Source organism: Sesamum indicum, linkage group LG3, assembly GCF_000512975.1.
Source record: "Sesamum indicum cultivar Zhongzhi No. 13 linkage group LG3, S_indicum_v1.0, whole genome shotgun sequence".
In the NCBI taxonomy this organism is placed as follows: domain Eukaryota; kingdom Viridiplantae; phylum Streptophyta; class Magnoliopsida; order Lamiales; family Pedaliaceae; genus Sesamum; species Sesamum indicum.
Window position 1 is genome coordinate 11,139,516 of NC_026147.1, and position 21,797 is coordinate 11,161,312.

General features: G+C 34.4%; 1 protein-coding gene across 1 annotated transcript; it reads left to right on the forward strand.

Moving 5' to 3' along the window:
• On the forward strand, positions 1,441-18,188 carry LOC105158028 (lipase 3). The gene is made up of 9 exons (XM_011074630.2): positions 1,441-1,806; positions 4,682-4,855; positions 6,825-7,227; positions 7,692-7,963; positions 11,240-11,308; positions 11,452-11,508; positions 14,674-14,726; positions 14,834-14,909; positions 16,889-18,188. The coding sequence occupies exons 1-9, from the start codon at positions 1,766-1,768 to the stop codon at positions 17,832-17,834; spliced, it is 2,091 nt and encodes a 696-aa protein (XP_011072932.1). The 5' UTR covers positions 1,441-1,765; the 3' UTR covers positions 17,835-18,188.

The window sequence follows — 21,797 nt, forward strand, 5'->3', positions numbered from 1 at the left end:
ATGTTTAATTTTGGTATTGATTTTGCATGATTATTGGGATTATTTACTTCGTGATTACATGACGAATATTGGTTGATTGGTGTCGTTGCATGAAATTGGTCTTTTGTTGAATGTGCCCATATGTGTATATATATATATATATATATATAGGCTAATCAGCTATATTTACTCGATTTGCACTTTATTCTTTGCCACGTATACTTTTAGGTGATAAATTATGGTGACTCATCTTGCTAGATCGTAAGCGAGTTATCAACCTTATTAGGTGGTTAACAGTGCCATCTTGAGTCGGGAGCTCTAGCTATATAGATATAAGAATATTAAACTGTGATCGAATTGGTTTCTTAAATTTTGTATAGCTAGAAACTCCATTTTTTTCCTTTTCATATAATATTGTATCAAGATTTCGATGAAGTACTTAACCGCTAGAGATATATAAAAAATATTAATTATATTAGTTGTCTTATCGGGTTAAATTTAAGTTTGTTACGATATAGAATGTGATTATCGCTGGGGAGTGCCATAATAAAACTTGTAATAAGGATGGCGATGTTGTAAAAGTACTGGACCAAAATTATAGCAATCGATCTCGACATTTTATAGTTATCAACAACAAATATTTATTATTTACAAAGAACTTAAGAGAAAGTATGGGCGTAAATAAATTACTTATAGGGATACTTATACTCCCTTCTCCTGATGTATGATGTAATTACATCTAGATCCTCTTTAGTTTGGAAAATTATATATAGCACCCTGAGGTTTGCTTTCATATAATAAATAAATCCCTCCATTAGTTAAAATTAACTGAATTTGCTGATATTAACAAAAAGAACTGAATGATAATCAATATTTATGCTTGATTGACTTATTACCGACTTATTGCACATAAATAATTTTTCTTTTTCCGTCTAAACTACCCTTATAACGATGAAAATATACATCCTCACATGTATTAACGTGCAAAGATATATGAGAGTAATTTAGTTATAAAAACAAATTATCTGACCTGCAAAGTAACTCAATTAGGTTAAATATAGATTTTTTTTATTCTTTTGTTAATATCAATAGATTGGATGAATTTTAATTAACGAAAGCATTTATTTGTTAAACATAAAGCGAACCTCATGAATAGTAAATATAATTTTCCAGATTTAGGTATAATTACACTAAATTTCAGAAGAGGAGAGTATAATTATCCGTTATTTATATGAATTTTGACTAGAAAAATTTTAACAAATAGACGTAATATTCCACAAATTGAAAAATATTTCCTTTGTGTAATTTGCTAAATATAATTTGAACGATAAGACAATATTATAAGTCCACAAAATAACATGAACTGAAATGCGGAAAAAAATGAAAAAAAGAAAAAATTTGTGGTGAGAGTACGGCATGGCCACGTCATCAGGAGAAGAGGAAGTAAGTTGACAACCACGTGTAAACACATCTATTCCGTAGTGTTTTATTGGTGCGGGCCCCAACCCGATTCCAAAAGCTAACCGACCTCTGCTGCCTTAGTCCGGACGACAAGAATCGGCGTCGTAGCACAAAGCTCCTTCGATTTGGTGGATTCCAGACTTCTCTCTCGTCTTCAATTCCTATTCTACTTCCATAACTGGTGCAATTTTTCGCTTATAGTGCGTATTAATAATATAGAAAAAGGTTTTGATCTGAATATCCCTGAACTATTCTTGGGTTCGGAGGGAAAAGGGAAAGAAGGGGGAAAAAAAGAAAGAAAGAGGGGAGCAGAATCCGGGGTGCAATGCAAAGGCTTGTTGACAATGTTCTGGCTGTCACGAAAGAGTGAGTCAGCTTACGTTTTTGTTTTCTTCTTTGCATGATTTGGTAATTTTGATTGATTAATATATGAAGATATTGGGTTTTGCTGATGATTATGATCTGATGGAGTAGTTATTTCTTTAGTTGGCAGCTTTTTTGGTACGTTTGATGATTTGGTTATCAACATCATTAGTTCCCTTTTCATGGTGGACTCGGTGGCTAGAATTTAGGGGAGTGTTCGTTTTAGGCTGCAAGAGAGGAGCCCATATTGGTAATTAGCTTACTTTCTTCGGAGGGATTTACATTGATACGCCTATGAGTTTGACGTAACTGACTTTTATTAAATGTCACGACCTTGCCTATTATATGGAGAGCTATGTGATTTTGTTAGCCATCCATCCTGTTTTTACTTGGGAGCTTGTTAAGGCAATTAGCTCTATTAGTTGATTAAAATACTTGAATTTCTAGGCTATCTCAAGGGGATGAGAAATCTTTGTCATTGAGGATATCTTGAATGGAGAGACCGATTCTTACAATGACTTGATGATTATATTCTTAAGATAAAAATTGAAAATTAATAGTTTTACTCAGTACTGTTGCCGTTTTCAGAATTTTATCTTTGAGAAAAGTTTATGAAAGGTGCTTCAAAGTTTCTTAAACAAAGTAAGTGAGAAACTAGAATGAGGATTAATATTTTACCTACTTTGTGATTTTGCATATGTTCTTACTTCTCTACATAGTTGACTATGATAAACGGTAGTGGGCCGGTCCTGGGCTGGGCTTTTTTGGGCTGGTCTGTGCCGATCCTGGGCTGATCAGGCCCACTGTGCACCTTGAGTCTAGTTTAGAAACCAATAAAATTTTCTCTGACAGTGAATATGGGATAATATTCTAAACTTGCTGTATCCTTCAAAGGTTTAAGATGGCATCAAGATACATCTGGATTGAACTTGTGTATCAATAGAACCTTGAGAATTGGGATTTACTCTGATGTCATTATGTCTCGGCCTAACTCATAAGTCAATGAGCTGAGGGTTGAAAGTGAGGCTGCTCTTTTCTCTTTGCAGACATGGTTAATCTGCATTGTTTAAAGAAACACATTGCACCTACCTGTTGAGCAACCTAAACTTCTTCCTATAAGCAATGTGGAACTCTAAAATTACACAGGTAGCCTCATAATATTCTTGTACTGCTCCTTCAGTCGTCGAAGAATACCCTAAGCATGCGCATATAGGCCTCCCAAATTGTTAGTACTCTAAGGTTGCATGTAGTATCATCTTGTCACTCCAATGCTTATGGGGCTATTCCAGATTCCAACATTCTGAGATTTTCTGTCACCAGTTTACATCTGTCCTCATTATGAAAATAATTGAGTGGAGTTGCTAGATAACCACATTGCTCCAACCGACTATTAAGTCATTTTCTTCTGGTACGGTGTGCGTTCCTACATTGACATTCGCCAATCTTTGTTTGTAACACATAATATTGTTTTTATATCGCACGAGGCTTCATTTGACATGCAGTTCAATAAGGAAAATCAACAAAAAGAAATAGGGAATGTTTTTGTTTTGTTTCATGTCTTACTACCAATGGATCACTCTCTTTTACATTTTTTCCTGGATTATATTATATTTGAGAAAAATCAGGTGGAAAATTTTTGACTAAAGAATGGTTTTAATTCTTTCTATCAAAATCAAGTGAATGTCTTTTGGAAACATTAACCGAACACTTATTTAATTGAATATATGCCACAGCATGAAATGTTATTGCCAGTTCTGTAAGCATTTTGGAAAATCGGGCTTCATGGTAATGTCCATTCATGTTTTAGTGCTCTAGTTCATTGACTTCTGTAAGTAATTGTTAAACATAGTTATATTGTTTCACAAACATAACTTATATGTTTGATGTTCTGTTCGTTCTTGTCTATTAGTTTTTGTGGTGGAAAGTAATGTTTTACTTAAAATACACATTTTTCTATCATGCTTACTGGAAACTCTATAACAGTTCAAAGGAAACTTTATGATTTATTGAATTTTGGGAAATGTTGTTGTTTTTCTATTATATAGACTTCTCAGGAGTCCAAAGATGCATTTGTTGCTCCATTTGGAAAACAATGTTGAGCAGTTTTATGTTCATTAAATTATGAAAAGAAGATGATGAAGAAAACCTGTTTGAAATAAGTAAAGCAGTAATCCAATTCTCCAAACAAGTTGGTATTTTCTGCAGCTACAAGTCGAAGTACACCAAGCAGAAGGTGCACATTATCTGCATACTGCAATGCCCCTAGTCACCCAAGCCCTAACCATTCCATACCTGGAAATGACGGAGCATCATACTGTTGGGAGATAATTTGCTAGATTGTTTATTGCTGCTCCGAATCAAACATTCACTTATACATTTTCATGATATGCTTCTTGGGGAAAAACCAAAATCTGTCTTCTGGATTATATTTTTGTTTTATGGAGACCCTTACCGGAGATCACTGAGAAAACTTCTGAATTTTTTTTTGTTTCACATGCTTTGACAAGTGGGCATAAATTTCAAGGAACCAACGACAAGAATAGTCACTGTTGTGATTGTCCATTTTCTGTTGTTTGGTAGGCCCTGCGCTTCAATAGATCCTTGCTTGTATTACTATCAGAAGTAAGACTGCACAGTTTTTTGCTTTCCTTTTCACGTCTTGATTCCAAACCATGTTATATTTAGTGGTTGAATATGCTTCTCTGAGAAGGCTTGTATGCTTTGCTTCACTCGATATAAGCAGGTTTCATGCAGCTTTATGATTTGTTATTGCAACTGGTTGTTCTTATTTGCGAGATGTATCTGGCTTAAGGGCAGTTCAAAATGAACCTAGTGTATTAGAATTCTAATTCTTTTCTCTGTTGATATGGCTTATCAGGTCTGTGAAGACGTTTACTTATGAATCACTGAATAATGTGGTAAGATTGATAAATGGAATGTCAGCAATGTTGTTGGCTATCTTGCCTGGTAAGGCTTCTATTCTTGAAGGCATTCATGGTTGGGAGCTTAGGCCAACTTTTCGTGGACCTCGACTCCCACGCTGGATGGAGAAGTAGGGTTTTGTTCCTTTCCAATAATCCTTTTGTGAGAATTCCAAGTATTTATTTGTTGAATGTGATTACAACTATGATTAATCTCCTTGGTATTAAAATAATGCAGATTTTGTTTCATAATAATCACAGTCGCCTCTGAAGCTTTTTCACATTATACATTGCTATCTGAAGATGGAAAAGCCTCTTGACACTGATTGAGTATGAACTTATATGATAAATAAGGGTGTCTCTATCTTCTCAAATGGCTCTTTGACTTTATTTTTTTCATTGGTAGTTTTTGAATCTCATGTAATAAATTTTTAGTCAATATTAAGATAAATGAGATGTGGAAGGAAAAATCACCCTGGTACCAAAATGTGCAATTATTTACTCTAGGTGTCAGTTTCTGATTAATGTATGAACGCCTTCTGTTCTGTTCTGATGCGACAGAATTTTGTATTTTGGCATGTTGCATTTGCTAAGTTTTAACCAACTATGGTAGTAATAAGTAGTTTTTGGCTATTAGAAACTTTGTTTGGCTTGATTTGGCTATATAATTTTATGGCATGAAAGGGTAGCTAAGCTACTTCAAAAGTCACAGTCTTAGTAGAACAATTTTCTTAGGTTTTATGTTTCGTACAAATTTTACCATTATCACATGCAGTCCCAAGAAATATTTTAAATGAATAGACAAATAACAAAATGTGTGTCTTGCTTAAGAATATCTTCTATAGTGAAATGGGTGGGAACTTTCTGTCAGCTCCTATAGATAATCATCAATCCTGTTACTGAAAACCCAGTATCCTGTCTGACGGTTTTTGCCAATTTTGACCTTTGTGTTGTCCTAAATTTTCAAGCTGGTAGTGCATGCGTACTTTTGTTATGTTATTTCATCACTTGTGTAGCGGGTGGATAGTGGGTAAAGTTGTTATCTTTCATTTTTTTGTCCTTATTTGGTGTGTCAACAGATGGATGATTCTTCTGGACTAGTAGTGGTACATGTGTATACACACGCACACTCACATAAATTGTGTATGTTAGATAAATTAGGTAAAATAAGAAGAGAATAAATTAGTTTCTCGGTGAGTTGGTTGAAGTGGCTGCTACCGAGGATGCTGGGTGTCCGTTTGTAGTAAATGCTGCTAATGGTGCTTTTTAGGTTAGGAGCAATGTTGAGATTATTAATAGTAATGAGACTATGAAGAGATCAATGTAAAATGAATAGATTAAACTATGGTGGTTGACTTTTCGAGATGCCCCTCCTATAAGTCAAAAAGGTGATCCATGTTGATCCTTGGCCTGACTCCTGATAACTAAGGATATATTTGGTATAGTTGGGTCTATAATTCGTGTTACATTCCAGTGACATGTTTAGGATAAAGGTTTAAATCATTCTTTCTTTCCTGAGGCAGGCATGAGAATCCATTAAATAGTCTGTAGATGCCCATTCATGAATAGTTTCATTCAGAACTTGGGTAGGTTTGAAGCAGTCTTAGCTTATTAGAGTTTAGGAATTAGGAGGATTGGTAATAGTGTCAATGTGCTTTTATTGTGATTATGTAGTCGCTTCATGATACTGATGCTATGTGTTTAGCTATTAAGCCTAGTAAGTTATTGAGAATTGGGGATGTCTGAGGATCATCTTTGCCTTGAGTTTAGGTAGCAAAGTAATTTAGATGGTTTTCAGCAAAATCCGATAATGAGTATGATTTAATTTGTTAAGTATGTGCGTGTACAAGATGCCCGACTGAGTGGAGCTTTCTGGTCATGTTATGGATCTTCACCCATCTTTTGCTATTCCTACAGTTACATGCTTCCAAGAGTATTAACATAGCAAGTTTGTAAAATTTACAACAATTGCTATGGGCTATTCCCAATTCAGAACTTGTCACCAACCCCATTCTCTTGCTTGTTTCTGTCTCTGCATAAATTATGTTTTCAGCATTCGTGCTTGACATGATTGTAAGGTTTTCTGCTTGATGGATGCAGTGGCGTGTCATCTTTCAATCACTTCATTCATGAGCTCTCTGTCGATTCTGATACATCATCAAGTGTATATTATTCATCTGATGGAGAAGATAGCGATATTTATCCTGGAACTCCTATGTCACAAAGTTCCAGATTCTCAAGGGAAAGCAGTTTCACTAGGGCTAAGCTAAATAGAAGTTGGATATATTGGGTCAGATGTTTAATTTCATGGATTCTGTTTCCCATGAAATTGCTTTTGGGCGCCCCACGCTATTTTTTCTCTTCAGCTTTTCATAGGGATTCAAGAGCCCCTGCTAGATCACGGAACCTCCACCCTTCATTTGCAAATTCTCCTAGAAGATTGCAAAATCTCAAGGAGCATTTTGTTCAGAGGGCCACTGATCGCAGGCGCGGCGTTGTTGAGGTTTGTTTCCATGTTCATTTTCTTTCCATGATGAGACCATATTCTTCTTATATCTAGGTGGTGGGATCATATTCTAGCTATCTGCAGGACATAAAAAAATATCTTCTGATGGAATCTTAACCCCGTACCTGTCAGGGATGCCCAGCTTTTAACTTCATTGGACATAATACTTCCCAAGAATAAGAAATTTGTTGGCGAAAAATCAAAGGACTTGAGTATGTGAAATCTAACACCAAGACGAGAAATACTGCAAGAAATTTAGAAATGGTAAAGGCAAGAAGTAAAGCTTGAAATGTTCTAAACATGACCACTAAATGACCAAGGAGAAGGTACATATGGCACCGTGACAACACCACGCCGAGAATCATATATGTCAAAAAAGTCTATGGGAAGACTGCATATCTCTAGATTGCATTTACGTAAGCAGTACATAAGTGAAGATAACCTCTTTTTGATGTTTTCAGGATCTCCACCTAGCAATTGAGATCTTCATAGAATCTGCATTCGATGTAGTTCACAAGGGGGCTCACTGTCTTCTAGCACCAGGAGATACCCTTAGAAGAGTATCTCGATGGTTCTCTTCTCAAAGAAATTGTCATGCAGATGCTCCTGTCACTTCTGTCTCCACTTCTGTTCTATCAGATAATGATCCAGCTCCTACAGAAAAGAAAACAACTTTCCACGGTACTCTCAATACAGATGCTCGGACATGTCAGGATGTCATAACAGAGCTGGGGTATGTGAAGTTTGATTTTATCTTATCTTCTCTGAGCTCATTTCTTCAATGTGCTTTCATGGACGGTATTTTAAACAAGATACATTATGCTTTCTGTTGATGCTCTAGTTTGTTGGATCTTGATGAATCAGATCTGGATGTTTCCATACATATGAGTATTGATTTTATTTGTTGAGCTACTTGGTGCAATGAATTTACTTGTCACAAATTGTAGCTTGGTAAACTCAGTTTTGACTAAGTTATTCTATGGAACTACAAGATTATTAAGGGTACTTAGATAGTTTTATAAAGATTGTACGGACAAATTATTTTATTAATGTGAAGCTGAATTTCAATTCAACTGCCTTCTTTAAGTTGGACTCTTTTGGATAAAGAAATGGTAAATACACTTGCTAACAAATTAAAAGTAGGATTTATTGATTTCTTAATCAGCCAAGTTGAGATCAACGAGTCTATCCAGATGTGCCAGTGAGTGTCACTTAAAGTGGATAACATCAATTCTTTTATTATATATAGACAGATTAACAACATTAATTAATTATGTTACTGACTTTTTGAGTTAGATGGATGTCACGTCTTATTAGGATTCAGTGCACTGATATGAAATACAATTTTGTACAAATGAAAGTCTGTAAATACGTGCATTTTATCAAGACATATAGCACCAGTACACATTGTCTTTATCAGAAACTACTTTCTTCATTGTCTTCTCTTGTATTATTACTATGTTTTCCTGCGTGCATATAATAAATAATCTTTCACATTTTAAAATATATTATAAATGAGAAAAAAATTTACATACCAACACAACTCACATTTCAAAAAAATAAAAAAATAAAAAAAAGAAAGAAAGACAAGAAAAAAAACCGTGACATATTATCGGCACAACAAAATAATTAGAGAATTAGTGTGGTGGTGTTAAAATGACGTGGAGTGACTTTTGTAGAAAAAAAAGAAGGAAATTACAATTAATTTTTAGAATCATCTAATTACGGGTATAATTGTCATATTTTAAAATTAGTGCGGCGGTGTCACTAACCACCATTTGTAAGTGTGGAGGGCCTTACTTTTATTATATTAGTATAGATTTCAAAATCGTTGCACTAGTTTTTGTAACACAAGAATGTTTGTATTTATTTAATTCTACTTGAGTTTTATTCTCTATAAGATGATGCTAATAGAGTTCTATGTAGATTATTGGTAAACTTTTTGTTTATTTCATCATATAGTTAAACCAAACTTGTTACGTGGAGTATGATAGTTGACAAAATATGAAAAGAGAAAAGCCAGATAGAAGTGGATGCAAGCAAAAACTGGTGGCACGAAGTATCAGTATAGGTAGCTAATACATTTGAAAAACCTCATTGAGAAAAACATATTGAGTTTTGACATCTAAGCTAGAGCAAATAAAGAGAGTTCTTGCCGCTTGCCCTTATTTCTGAAACATTATGTAGATCCACATGAAATTTCTGCATGTGAGAATCTATAAAGTATTAAAAAAAAGAAAGATGGACATCAACACATTGTAATTATTAAAAAAAAAAATAATAGTAAAAATAGGACTTAGTTAAAAGTAATGTATTTTAAAGTAACCTTTGTCTTTATTGCATAGATATTCATTCCTCTCGAACACCTCCTGGATATTTAAGCTTGGTTGAGATATAGTTGTATAAATATGTTATTCATTCATTTCATAGAGTTTCTTCTACCAAGAAAAGGCGAAAAAGTTATTATACTTGATGGTTTATGTTCATAGTGATTACTGAGATTAACAGATGTTTGTTGTTGGTTTGTTTGAGTTATACTGCATTGTAAGTGCGAGTTTCTTGGAGTTTTCACTGTGACTACCAACTTTTGGAAATACAATAATAAAATCATCAAAAGTTAAAAAAATGAAAATTTGCAAAACTAAGTTAAGAAACATTGAAAAATATACATGTTTATATGGAAACCATTAGGTCGATTCTTCTCCATTGGCATGACATGGAAGTATGGTCCACCCAAAACTTTCAAATGATTCCCTCAAGCAAGATCTAAGAATAGTAATCATCAAAGATAGAGAAAAATTAACAAATATATCATAGAGATGAAAGTACTAATGTACTAGTGGATTTTGTGTCAATGAAATCACCATTTAATAAACACTTGAATATAGACATTGGTTTTATCTTCCACTTCAAATAGTAGCTCTTTTAGAGTTAAGAGATTCACACTTTCAGTAACAAGAAATATTAGTATTTCTCTGTGATATGTTATGTGGGAGAATTTTGCAAATGGAGCGTGGTTGCTTGACATTTGTGTTTATTAATGGTGATTTTTGAAATATAGAGAAGATGTAATATGCATTTCTTTATATAGAATATGCTCAATTCTTATCTTTAAATTCAATGTTAATTGGGAGAAAAAGTTTAGTTTGTGATCAAAGAGTTTTAGGTGGGTATCTATTTTTGGTCAAGTATGTTATTTATTTTCAGCTAAACTTAAGTTCCAAGAGTCATGATTGCATGCATCATTCTGCTATGTTGAGCCAATTTGGTATCTGTTTGTTCATAAATCTCTCTGATCATGTTTTCCTGATTAACTCCAAAACTAAGTGAGCTATATATAGTTTGGGATGTAATTTTTTTTCCCCTGGAAAAGGGGGAATTTTTTAATCAAAAGATAATACTTACTTACATTCAAAAGAAGGAGGGAAGATGGAATTGTGTAACTATACTCGAGGTTTTCCAACTAGCTTCAACTAATAAATCTTTCCATATGAGTTTCTAGTCTGCTTAAGCCTAGGAACTACATGCCTCCACATTTTATGTCTTAGTAAAGCTGATCGCATTGGTAGCATTCAAAACAGCATATATACATGCACAAAAGGCAGCAATACAGAGCTTGTATATAACCATTTGCTTTTCTCTTCATTTTATTTTCTTTTTCTTTTTTTTCTGGGTAAAGGATATTTTCTCTCTTGGTTTGTGAGGTTGATATTGGGTGGTAAAAGAACTCACAAAATTTCCTATGGACTTGAGGCACTCCATGAGTTTTCTGAGATGTTGGGAAATTTTGTTTTTGTTAGCTGCCTCTCCCGCAAACAACAGGTCCAATTTAGTGTAAATGTGTAGCTTGGAATCTTATTCATTTCTGAAAGTTGAAGTTAATATTCAAGTACTTGAGTATTTGCGCTCTTTAACAGTCTAAAAGTTACATTCAAGCCCATACATGAACCTGTTTGCTCACTTTTTCCTGCTTATTCGAGTGGACTTTTAAATGTCTTTTCTGATGTAGGTATCCTTATGAAGCTATTCATGTGGTCACGGCTGATGGTTATGTACTTCTTCTTGAAAGGATCCCAAGGTGTGTGCTGTTACTTAGAGGAAGCAGCGGTCTAGTTTGCTTGTTATAGCGATGCATTTTTCTTGAGGTTTTGTGATATAGACGAAATTTTAAAATTGACGATATGCCAACAGCACATCCTGATGCTTGTAAGTTGATTGCAGGAGAGACTCGACGAAAGTTGTTTTTCTGCAACACGGAATATTGGATTCATCTATGGGGTGAGTTGTGTTTTTGATCAGTTTGTAGTGCAGATTTGGTGTTCATTTGAAATTTATTCTCAATTGTTCTATTATGTCATAACTGATGTCTAATTAATGGCCTGAACTTGTGCAAGGTGGTGCTATTACTTACATTAGAAGTTTTGCCATGGCTTCTATCAAATTGTAGTTGACACCTTTCATAGAGTTTTTTAGTTATGTCCTACTGTTGTGGCTACTCTAGAAATTGGTTTGAGTGCTCTTACTTCCACATTTGCTCCTGGCATGTCAGGAGGACAAGTATGAATCTTAGTTTGTCATCAACTCAATACACAGTCCAACCATAAAAATCAAGGATGCTTTTCAAGAATAATATTGCATGGTACGATTTGAAGAAGTGAAATGAGAGGAGATGACTTATGGTGTTATCTGTATATTTTTGTTCTGGCTTATAATTGTGATCCCTTCCAATAAATTGGACCTAGATAAGAAGTTGATCACCTTAAACATGTTGTCACAAGATAGTAGTCTCTTAACAAAGTCGCTGTGATGGCTTAGACATTGTACCATTAGTTAATATTTCCAAATCTTTGTAAAGGTATATTAAGGGCGTCAATTGCTTCTGAACCTTACAGTAAGAATGCTGATAATCTATTTTGCTCATGTTTGGAATGTGAGAATAGGAGGTCTTCATCCCTTTAAGTATTCTGTTGTGTACAAAATGTTATGCAACCTGAGAGCCTCTTTCTTCTGTTAAGTCTACTGATTTGTTCAGTAGGCTTAGTCATTGAGTTGTTAGTATGCTCTGAAATGAATATACAATTTGTAGGTTGAATACACAATTTTCACTATTTCTTGATTTGGATGCATCACTAGGCTTTTGATGGGTTGTACCCTGCCTGGTCATCTATGGAATTTCTTTGGAAGACAGGGAGAAAGAAAAAGAAGCTTAGGCAAGAATATGAAATTTATAATGCCAGGAACCACCCTGTAAGTCGAACTAGTTCAGGTAAATTGCTCTAAAATATTCTGCGAGTGGAAACTTTGGGAGAAGGGCACGAGGTTTATTCTTGGGTTTGAAATGCATTGAAAAGCTATTCGTTAATGATGCAACAAAAGGATATCTGAAGTATAAAGAAACTAAGAGGAGATAAGAGAAGGAAATTTGAATAAGAAAGAATGATGAGAAAGGGTGTCAAGCTGCTAGACTTTCTGGATGAGATCATTATGAATCTTTTGCAGAGGCCTCAAGGTTGTCTACTGTGGATTTTAGTAGATCCGACTTTGGCAAGGACTTGCATCTTGGCATCCAATGTGGTCAGGGTTGTCTTTAACCTCTTGCATTTACTGTTCACCATCTTAGTGGTTCTTCAACATGTTTTAGGGGCTTCAAATTTCCCTTTTGTCAACAATAGCGTTTTTATACATATGGCTTTGAAGACTTTTTTGGGCCGAACCAACATATCTTTCTAGAGATGGAAAATCTGTCAGATAATGGAACATCATGTGCGGTTTCAATGTCGGGGAAGTAAGAAGATATGGGCTACCATTTTTTGTTTATACACAACTTTCCCTTTCTCCAAGTAGGCAAGCTCCCCATATAGTTCCATATTTGGATTTGGAGATTTATGGTGCCCGGCCTGGAAGGAAGATCTGATTTGAGTTTTCATTTTGCAACACTTCCTTGGAGAAGACGACTAATCATTGTTAGTGTGGTCTTCTTCACAAGAACAACTTGGATCGTACATATAAGGATTACACATTCTATATGAAGTTCCATTACTGCAGAAGTTGGCTACTAGTAGACCTAGATGTAGAACTGGAACTGGAAGGGTCCATGAAAAAATACTGTTTCCTCTTTTCACTTGCTTGTTTGGTCTGAAACACACTTATTTTGACAATTTCCCATGCAACAAGAAATGACATAGCTCTGGTATGTGCTTAAGAGCCTTGTATTTATTCTAAGACTTTCAGAAAGGAAAATCTTAACTGAAATCCTCAAGCTAAAGATATAGAAAATGTTCATTGCCTTTGAAGCAGGATTTTCTACTACTACCCCTTTGCTTTATCCATCTGCAGTGACAAAAAAAAACAAGAGGGATCAAAGCAGCAATAACAGACCAGAATAAACTAGCATGTGTACACAGGGCAAGAGTGTTTAGTTGGGGAGGACTAGAATAATATGCAAAGTATCTGGGGTGGCTTTTGAGAGAACTGAAAGAAATTTAGAGAGCCATGGAAGAAAAAAACAATTTTCTTTATATATATCTTGACTTTGAAAATATTTGTCTTGTGTCTTACATGATGCACAGGACTCAGGAAGTCTTTATGTTGACCTTAGAGTCTGAACATTAGAGAGAAACTTAGTGCCGTCCGATAGATACCGACTCCATTTTCTATTGAACAAACTATAAGACCAAGCCAATGACAAAAATACACGTTTTTCAAATATGCCTTCCAGTAGAAGATACCTGACACTGGCATTTATTGCTAGTGATGTGATGGCATTGCTTTATTCAAGCTTGTCTTTAGATTTGCGTTTTAGTAGAAGATACCTGGTCATACATTGGTAATTTTGCTAGTGATGTTGTGGCATTGAGTTATTTAAGGATGGGTGCTAATAGTAAGGATTTTGAGAATCGTCGTATGGGGTTCGTAAACCCTAGTTAGGAAGCTGAAATGAAAAAAATCTTTTGTGCTTCTCTAGTAATAGGGTAAGCTCCATAGAACTTGGGTCCTAGACCGCAGCTCAGTAAGTGTTAGTTCTACCATGTGGACCAAGCAACCTTTAGGTGGGATTAGTAGACGAGAAGGGGAAGAAATGGAGTAGAGGAATCGGTCAACTTTGAGAGTTCATATGTTGATGCTGTGATCCTTGGGAACAATTCATTTGTAAAATGGAAACTCCATTTGTTTTTTAGTCTCTCCTGTAATCATATCTTGTGGATGACACGTACTTGCATTTGGCATTGATGGATATTGAATTTCTGCATTTCTTAATGGAGATTTATTTCCTTCAGCCAAATTTCTTCCTTTTCTATATTGGTTTGTATTTCTGGGTTATGGATTTTATATGGCAACTGGGCAAACTAATTGATGATCCCGAGTCTTCAGATTCTTGAAACTTTTTGGATGTTTTTATTGTATCATAACTCATATTTCTCACACTAGTAGCTGCTTTTACAGTTGGGTGTCCAATGGGGTTGTTGGTTCTCCGGCTTTTGCAGCCTATGATCAAGGTTTGTACCAGATGTCTTTGTTATTTTCAATATGGTTCACATAGTCTCTGTCCTTCTGAGAGTAGAACTTGTTGATATTGAAAATGGTTTTTGCCTTCCTTATCCAGGATATGATGTTTTCCTTGGGAACTTTCGTGGATTGGTCTCAAGAGAACATGTTAACAAAAATATCTCATCACGACAGTAAGTAGTTATCTCATCCAGTAAGATGCTTGAAATGATTCTGTGTTTACATAAAATAGTGGACAGAGATACTTAATCTTCAGGGCCTTTGATCAATAATATCATAAAAACAATGAGTAAATTAATGAATGAGACAATCACATGATATAAATTTCTGGTGTGACTTGAGAAATGTACATCACGTTATGTGGATTTGCGTGCAATAAAAATCACACAAGAAGACCTGAATAGCAGCTTTAGAGAACCCTAGAAAGAAACCTACTGGGACTTAAAAATGGATATGGGTTGACTCCATTATCCACTCAAAGATAAACTAGTCATTGTTTCTGGAACTTTCACCAATTAAAAGTTGTAGAGCTGATAACTTTAACAATGAATTTTTAAAGAGATAACATCAATAGGGGAAGTCCTATGCATTCCATGATTTCTCTTTTCTGAAATAAGTAATAGGTAAACTGCAGTAGCAAACAGAGCTGGGCACGCTAACCACCACGTAAGTGGGCCTATCGACTTTTGCAGATAAATTTGTGTTCTGAACGATAGTAAACCACCCTGATCCTCGACTTAGATTTTGAAATTTCTGTTGGTATTTGGATTTTGAAAACTTAGGCAGTTATAATTGTTGTTGAGATCTCAGGAATGGGATGCCTATTGTAGTGTTGTACATTGATTCTTATATCCCATTGTAATTATATCTATATTCGGTCTCAGATATCAGTTGCATTGCATTGATATTAAGTCATCAGCAGGTATAATATTCTTTCAGTTTTGTGGTGGGGTAAAGAGAGGTGGATAAGATGTGGTTGATCAATTAGATTTGCTATGGGCGTATATGTTATGACATCATAGGATCTTGATCTAGGTTATGCTATAATGAGATTGCTCTATCTCGTTCTCAATGTGTTGTTTGAAATCATGCCTTTTGTTTTTCACTAGTTTCTGGGAATTTTTGATTGTCATACTATCATATTGCTTGTAATATAAAACCTTGCAGTTTGCATAGTTATTAATAATCTGGAGGGAGAGATGTTCTCATAACTGGAAGAGTTTAGCATGGTTAACATTTTTCAATTGATGAAATGTTCTCCTATGCTTCCATAGCATGTCAATTTTTCAGAATATATTATTATGATTTATTTGAATTTCATATGTCAATCATTGTATTATATCATATTAGAGGTGTAAGAAATAAAGAATATATCTTTCATTTAGAAAAATATATTTCTCCTACTGTTCAAATTTTGCTGCTTGGTTTTATCTTGTTAGCTTTAAGATGGTAAATATACATTCAACTTTAGGGCTAATATTCGCGTTTAAGCTTGTCCTTTGTATCGTTGATTAAATGCTTGCACTATCTGTTGGTTTGGGAAGATACCAACATATCCTTTGAAGGTGCATTATATTTTGGAAAAGATAAAAGCAGCATATTGGCATGCATTCTTAGAATTTGGTCAATCTTGAAATTATCATTGGCTTCTTCTGGAACAGTTGGTATGGCTTAAGGGAGAAGTTAATCACTATAATTAGATAGATGTCTCAAATAATGAATCGCGGAATATGATTTGATGATCATGACAGTGTAAAGAAAGAGAGGGTAAGTATCAATCTCAATTGCTGTCAAGATTTTGTGTAAAAAGAGTAGCAAAATATTCAGTTTATAGCAACAAATATGTACAATATTCTTTGTTTCTCTCCGAGTAAGATCCCAGCTAGACATTTCTATTAGTTATCATGAAGTATTTGGAGATGCTATCTTTTGTATGTTTATACTGTAAGAGGATTTTTGTTGAGATGACAGTTGATACTAAATTCTTGATATTAGATTATTTAATTTTGCATCGTGGGACAACTTTCTGTTCCATAAAATTTATGGAAATTACTGAGTTCATTTTTCATATCTAATATACTTATTGAAGGTGAGACCTGTTTATAATTCTTTCTTGTTACGTAACATTCCTGATTATGCTGAATTGTTGCAGATATTGGACTTATTCCATCAATGAGCATGGTACTGAAGATATACCAGCAATGATAGAGAAGATACATGAAATAAAAATTTCTGAATTGAAGTCCAAACAATCTGATTTGGAGGTAGAGAGTAATATTGATCAACCTTACAAAATATGTGCAATTTGTCACAGCCTGGGCGGAGCTGCTATTTTGATGTATGTTATAACACGTCGGATCGAGGAAAAGCCCCATAGACTTTCCAGGATGATCCTATTATCACCAGCTGGCTTCCACCATGATTCCAGCTATGCATTCACAGTGGTAGAATACCTGTTTCTTTGTCTTGCTCCCATCCTAGCACCTCTCTTGCCGGCTTTCTACATCCCCACTAGGTTTTTCCGTATGCTGATGAATAAGTTGGCTCGTGACTTCCACAACTTACCTGCAGTTGGGGGACTTGTACAGACCCTCATGAGTTATGTTGTCGGCGGGGACAGTTCTAACTGGGTTGGAGTGTTAGGTTTGCCTCATTACAATATGAACGACATGCCCGGTGTTGCATTCCGGGTGGCTCTTCATCTGGCACAGATGAAGCATTCAAGGAAGTTTGTAATGTTTGATTACGGGAGTGCGGCTTCCAATATGGAAGTTTATGGTTCCCCGGAGCCACTGGATTTGGGTGAGTATTATGGCTTTATCGACATTCCTGTTGATCTTGTTGCTGGAAGGAAGGACAAGGTGATCAAGCCGTCTATGGTGAGGCAGCACTACAAGTTGATGAAAGATGCGGGAGTTGATGTTTCATACAGTGAGTTTGAGTATGCACACTTGGACTTCACATTCTCACATCGAGAGGAACTCTTGTCATATGTCATGTCGCGGCTGCTACTAGTTGGTTCCCCATCAAAGCAGATGCCTAGACCAAAATCTCTTAAGCTGAAAAGAAAAGATTTACATGCAGGAATCGCTAAATGAAAGCAGATGGCATGTCGGTACCTGAAACCTGTCTTTTAAATAGTGCTTCAGGATGTTTCTACAATGTTCATATTAATGTGTATAGAGAAAATAGTTCCAACAGTGCTTAATGTAATTGGTGGCCCTTTTGTCTGGGATTTGAGGAGACGAGGACTTCGTGGATTCGATAGATAGAAAACAGAGTTGTAGAATGAAATATGTTGTCTGTAACCATATCTGATCTATGGTTTTGGTATTTATTGTAAGTATCTTTTCTTCCAAAAATTCTTGTAAATGCATCTGACTACCATTACAGGCAGTTCCCGTGCAAGGGTTTATTGTGTTAGTTGAATAATTGAAAATTTTATTCTTATACTCAAGTTATCAGGAGGGTTATTAGATTTCATGAGAGTATATATATATATATATATATATATATATATGTATTATATTAAAATATTGTGTATTATCATTAAGAGGAACCTAATATTTCTGTTGGATGCTTATCTTGAGGTGTTTTAACTTATTAGAACATATCCCGATGGTTGCACGGGTAAAAATATATGTTTAGAAATGATTATATTATTTGTTAAGTAAAAAAATATTAAGTTAATAATTTTATTTATATTTATATCATCGAAATATTAGTATATACAATTATATTTTCCTAGAAATTGTTAGTAATTGTTTTAATTGATGAGAAATACTCTGCTATTTGTAATTCACTTTTAGTTTAACTGAAATTGTTAAGCAAACATAAAATATAATAAAAAAAAATTTAATATTGAAATAAAATTAATTTGTCAAAGTCCAATAGTTTTTAATTCTTGACAAGAAATTTCAATTTAACAAAAATTGATAATTTTTTCTTTGTAGTTATTTTAAAGTAAATTATATTAACATCCTGGATGCTAGCTAAAATAAAAAAAACATTCCATGACTTTTGCAAAATTACAAATACACTTCTTGAATTATAGTTGTAACTACTACACCCCACAAAAACTCCTAAAAAATATTACGCTAAAACTCCTTAGGGGGGATAGCTGTAATTTTGGTCTCAAGCTAAATTGGTGCTATTGTAATATACTTTTTTAATTTAATATTATTTTTTGACAAATTGCATAAAATCCCCAGTATTTAAAGGTTTAGTTGAAAACTTCCTAAAAAAATTAGGATTTTGGGGGTCTAAAGTGTCGATCTCGTAACGTTTGGGATCAAAAGTGAGAAGAGATCAATCCTATAGGACCAAAAGTGTAATTAGTCCAAGATTAAATTAGTTAGATTAATTTAATTGGGTTTACCTTGATTAATAAATTGAATATTTTAATTAAGAATGTTTGGACTGATGTAGTTAATTAGATTAAATGACAGTGGGTCTAATTTAATTGGTTTTTATTAAATAGAATTTAATTAGAATTCATTGGACCTTTGGGCTTGTTTTAATTTATTTAAAACAAAGCCTGATCCACTAAAATAGGACCCATTAGCTAGGGGTTGACTTCCAAGTAAGGAAGGGAGGAGTTCATACTTGAAAACATGAGAAGAACGAGTTGCACTCTCGCCATATATGATGCCCCTTTTATATAGTATGATTTGATCATACCATGTAAAAGTAGGCTTGATTTGTGGGATTGAGTAGAATGTATCTAGATATATTTTCATTCTTCCATACACTCAATACAGATACACCATCGCTCTTCCTCACTCCTAATCTCTCTCTCGGCCACCCTTTTTCTCTTCCATAGTCTGTTTTTTGACTTTTTTTTATCTAGGATCAAGTGAAGAGTAAAAGGATATTTTATAAAGAGAATACACTAAATTGATAGTGTAGTTCTCTTGAATCACAATATTCTAAAACTGAGTTTGATTTCCTCTAATAATGAGATCAAAGTTTTTTCTCTTTTTGTTGTGTAGATCATCTTTGGAGGACTTCTTCTTTGGAGTTTGAAGTGAACAATCAGCAAAAAAATTTATCGGTTGAAAGGATCAATAAGGTAACATCCAAATTTTTATGTTATTCATCACATTTGTTCGTTTTTATCTATAGACTCATATGCACAGATTTTACATATTGGTTATTGTTATCATTTATGATCCGCATGTGTTATATTGAATGCCCGAGAATCAACAAGTGTACGCCCCTTAGTTTGTATTGTAATTTTATTATTATGCACATTTATTACTTCTAGCTCTTCTGTCATGTGTTCCTAGGCCAATCCACTCCCTTCAAGAGGTGTATACAGACTCGAACTGACATATTAGATATGCTACAACGAAGGCACTCTCAGCAACAAGATGACTAAAGGGTCATCTATGCAAGAGCATGGAATCAAGATGTTTTCCATTGGAAACTTTCAAGTTGGGCTTGAGAATGACACATACATGGATGTGATTTTTCAGTTACTTCCTCCCTCTTATAACGTGTTTGCCATAAACTTCAACATAATGGGCTTACAAAGTCCATCCACAAGCTGATCAACAAGTTGGTGCAGTTTAAGGCGACGTCTAAGAAGTGGGCAGTCGACGGTCATGTTGGAGGTGGCTTTAACCTTAAAGGCGAAAGACAAGGGGGCCGAAGCTGGAGGAAGAAGAAGGGTCAAGCAAAAGCTACTGCAAGTGCTCAGAGCACTCCTGTTGATAAGATTGGAAAATAAAGGAAGAGGATGGTTCCACACTCTAGAAGAAAAAATAATGTTTGGATGAATAGCCGTGAGAACGTTTGGAAGAGGCACTATCCTAAGCTCCAATCAAGGTATGTTTGTTGTTGAGCTTAACATGACTAACTCTACTTCTTAAGTATTGGATACCGGTTGTGAAGCTGATGTTTGTAATAGTTTGCAGGTAATGGAGAGAAGTAGAATGGTAAGTAGGATGAGAAGAACCTAAAGCTAAGCTGTTGCTAAAGAAATTGTAGGATTAGTTAGTAATTATGTTAGGATAAAGTTGAAACACTACAATTATATACCTAGCATGATCAAAATTTTGTTTAGCTTACAATTTTTTATTAATAAAAGTTTATTTGCATAATTTTCTTTACTCTATCCAATTGAATAATTTATCATAACTACTGAAAACAAATGAATAATAGATAATCAAGAAAATGCGCAGGTTTGACATGTAAGGCTAGGTCTGATAGGAGTGCAGGTTTATTATAATTTCAGTGATATCTTTTGAGGCTAAAACACTTCTAATCAAGTGTTTTGCAGAATTAGCTTATAAGAGATTGGTGGAATGAAAAAGAAAGAAAGATGCCACACTCAATATTTTAACCGATTGAAATGACCAGTTAAGCTTGCCCATGCCTAAACCTATGGGAAAGCAACAAAAAGAAAAGAAGGTCCAAAATACGATTTTTGGAAGAATTTGTGGCTGATCGAGAGATCTATGGCTGAGTGGAAGATCTTCCTGCTTAAGAAAACTCTTTAGGATAATAATTTCAATTCCTTAGGTCTTTTAGTTCTATCAGGTATCTATCTTTTTTAGTTCTAATAGGAATAAACTAATTAGTATAAATAATTGATGTAGTTCATCATATGGATATATTTGATCTTGGATCTTTGATACCATCTTTGGATATTCTTTGCGTTTTTTTACAATATTTCTTCTTTTCTCTTTATATGTTCTTCCATGAGCATGTTAAGCTAGTTCTTTAGTTCCGATTAAAGTTCAGTGAATCTTTAATTCCAATATGTTGTGAGATCTTATTTATGCTCTATACTTTCATTCATATTGATATTATTATTATTCTCTTTGTTTTTATTACAAATAATCTGATTTATGGATGATAGGACCCATTGTTCAATTTTGTTAAGAATATTTGGCTAGCCAATTGAACTTGCAAATTCCTAATTGTTTGTTTAGTTCAATAACTAGTGTTAACATAGCATAATTTATCGTGTCGTAGTGGTTGGTTATGTTGTGAGGAATGCACAATCTAACTTGAATAAATCCTCGTAGGAGTTTATTAGTTAGAATTGGACCTTT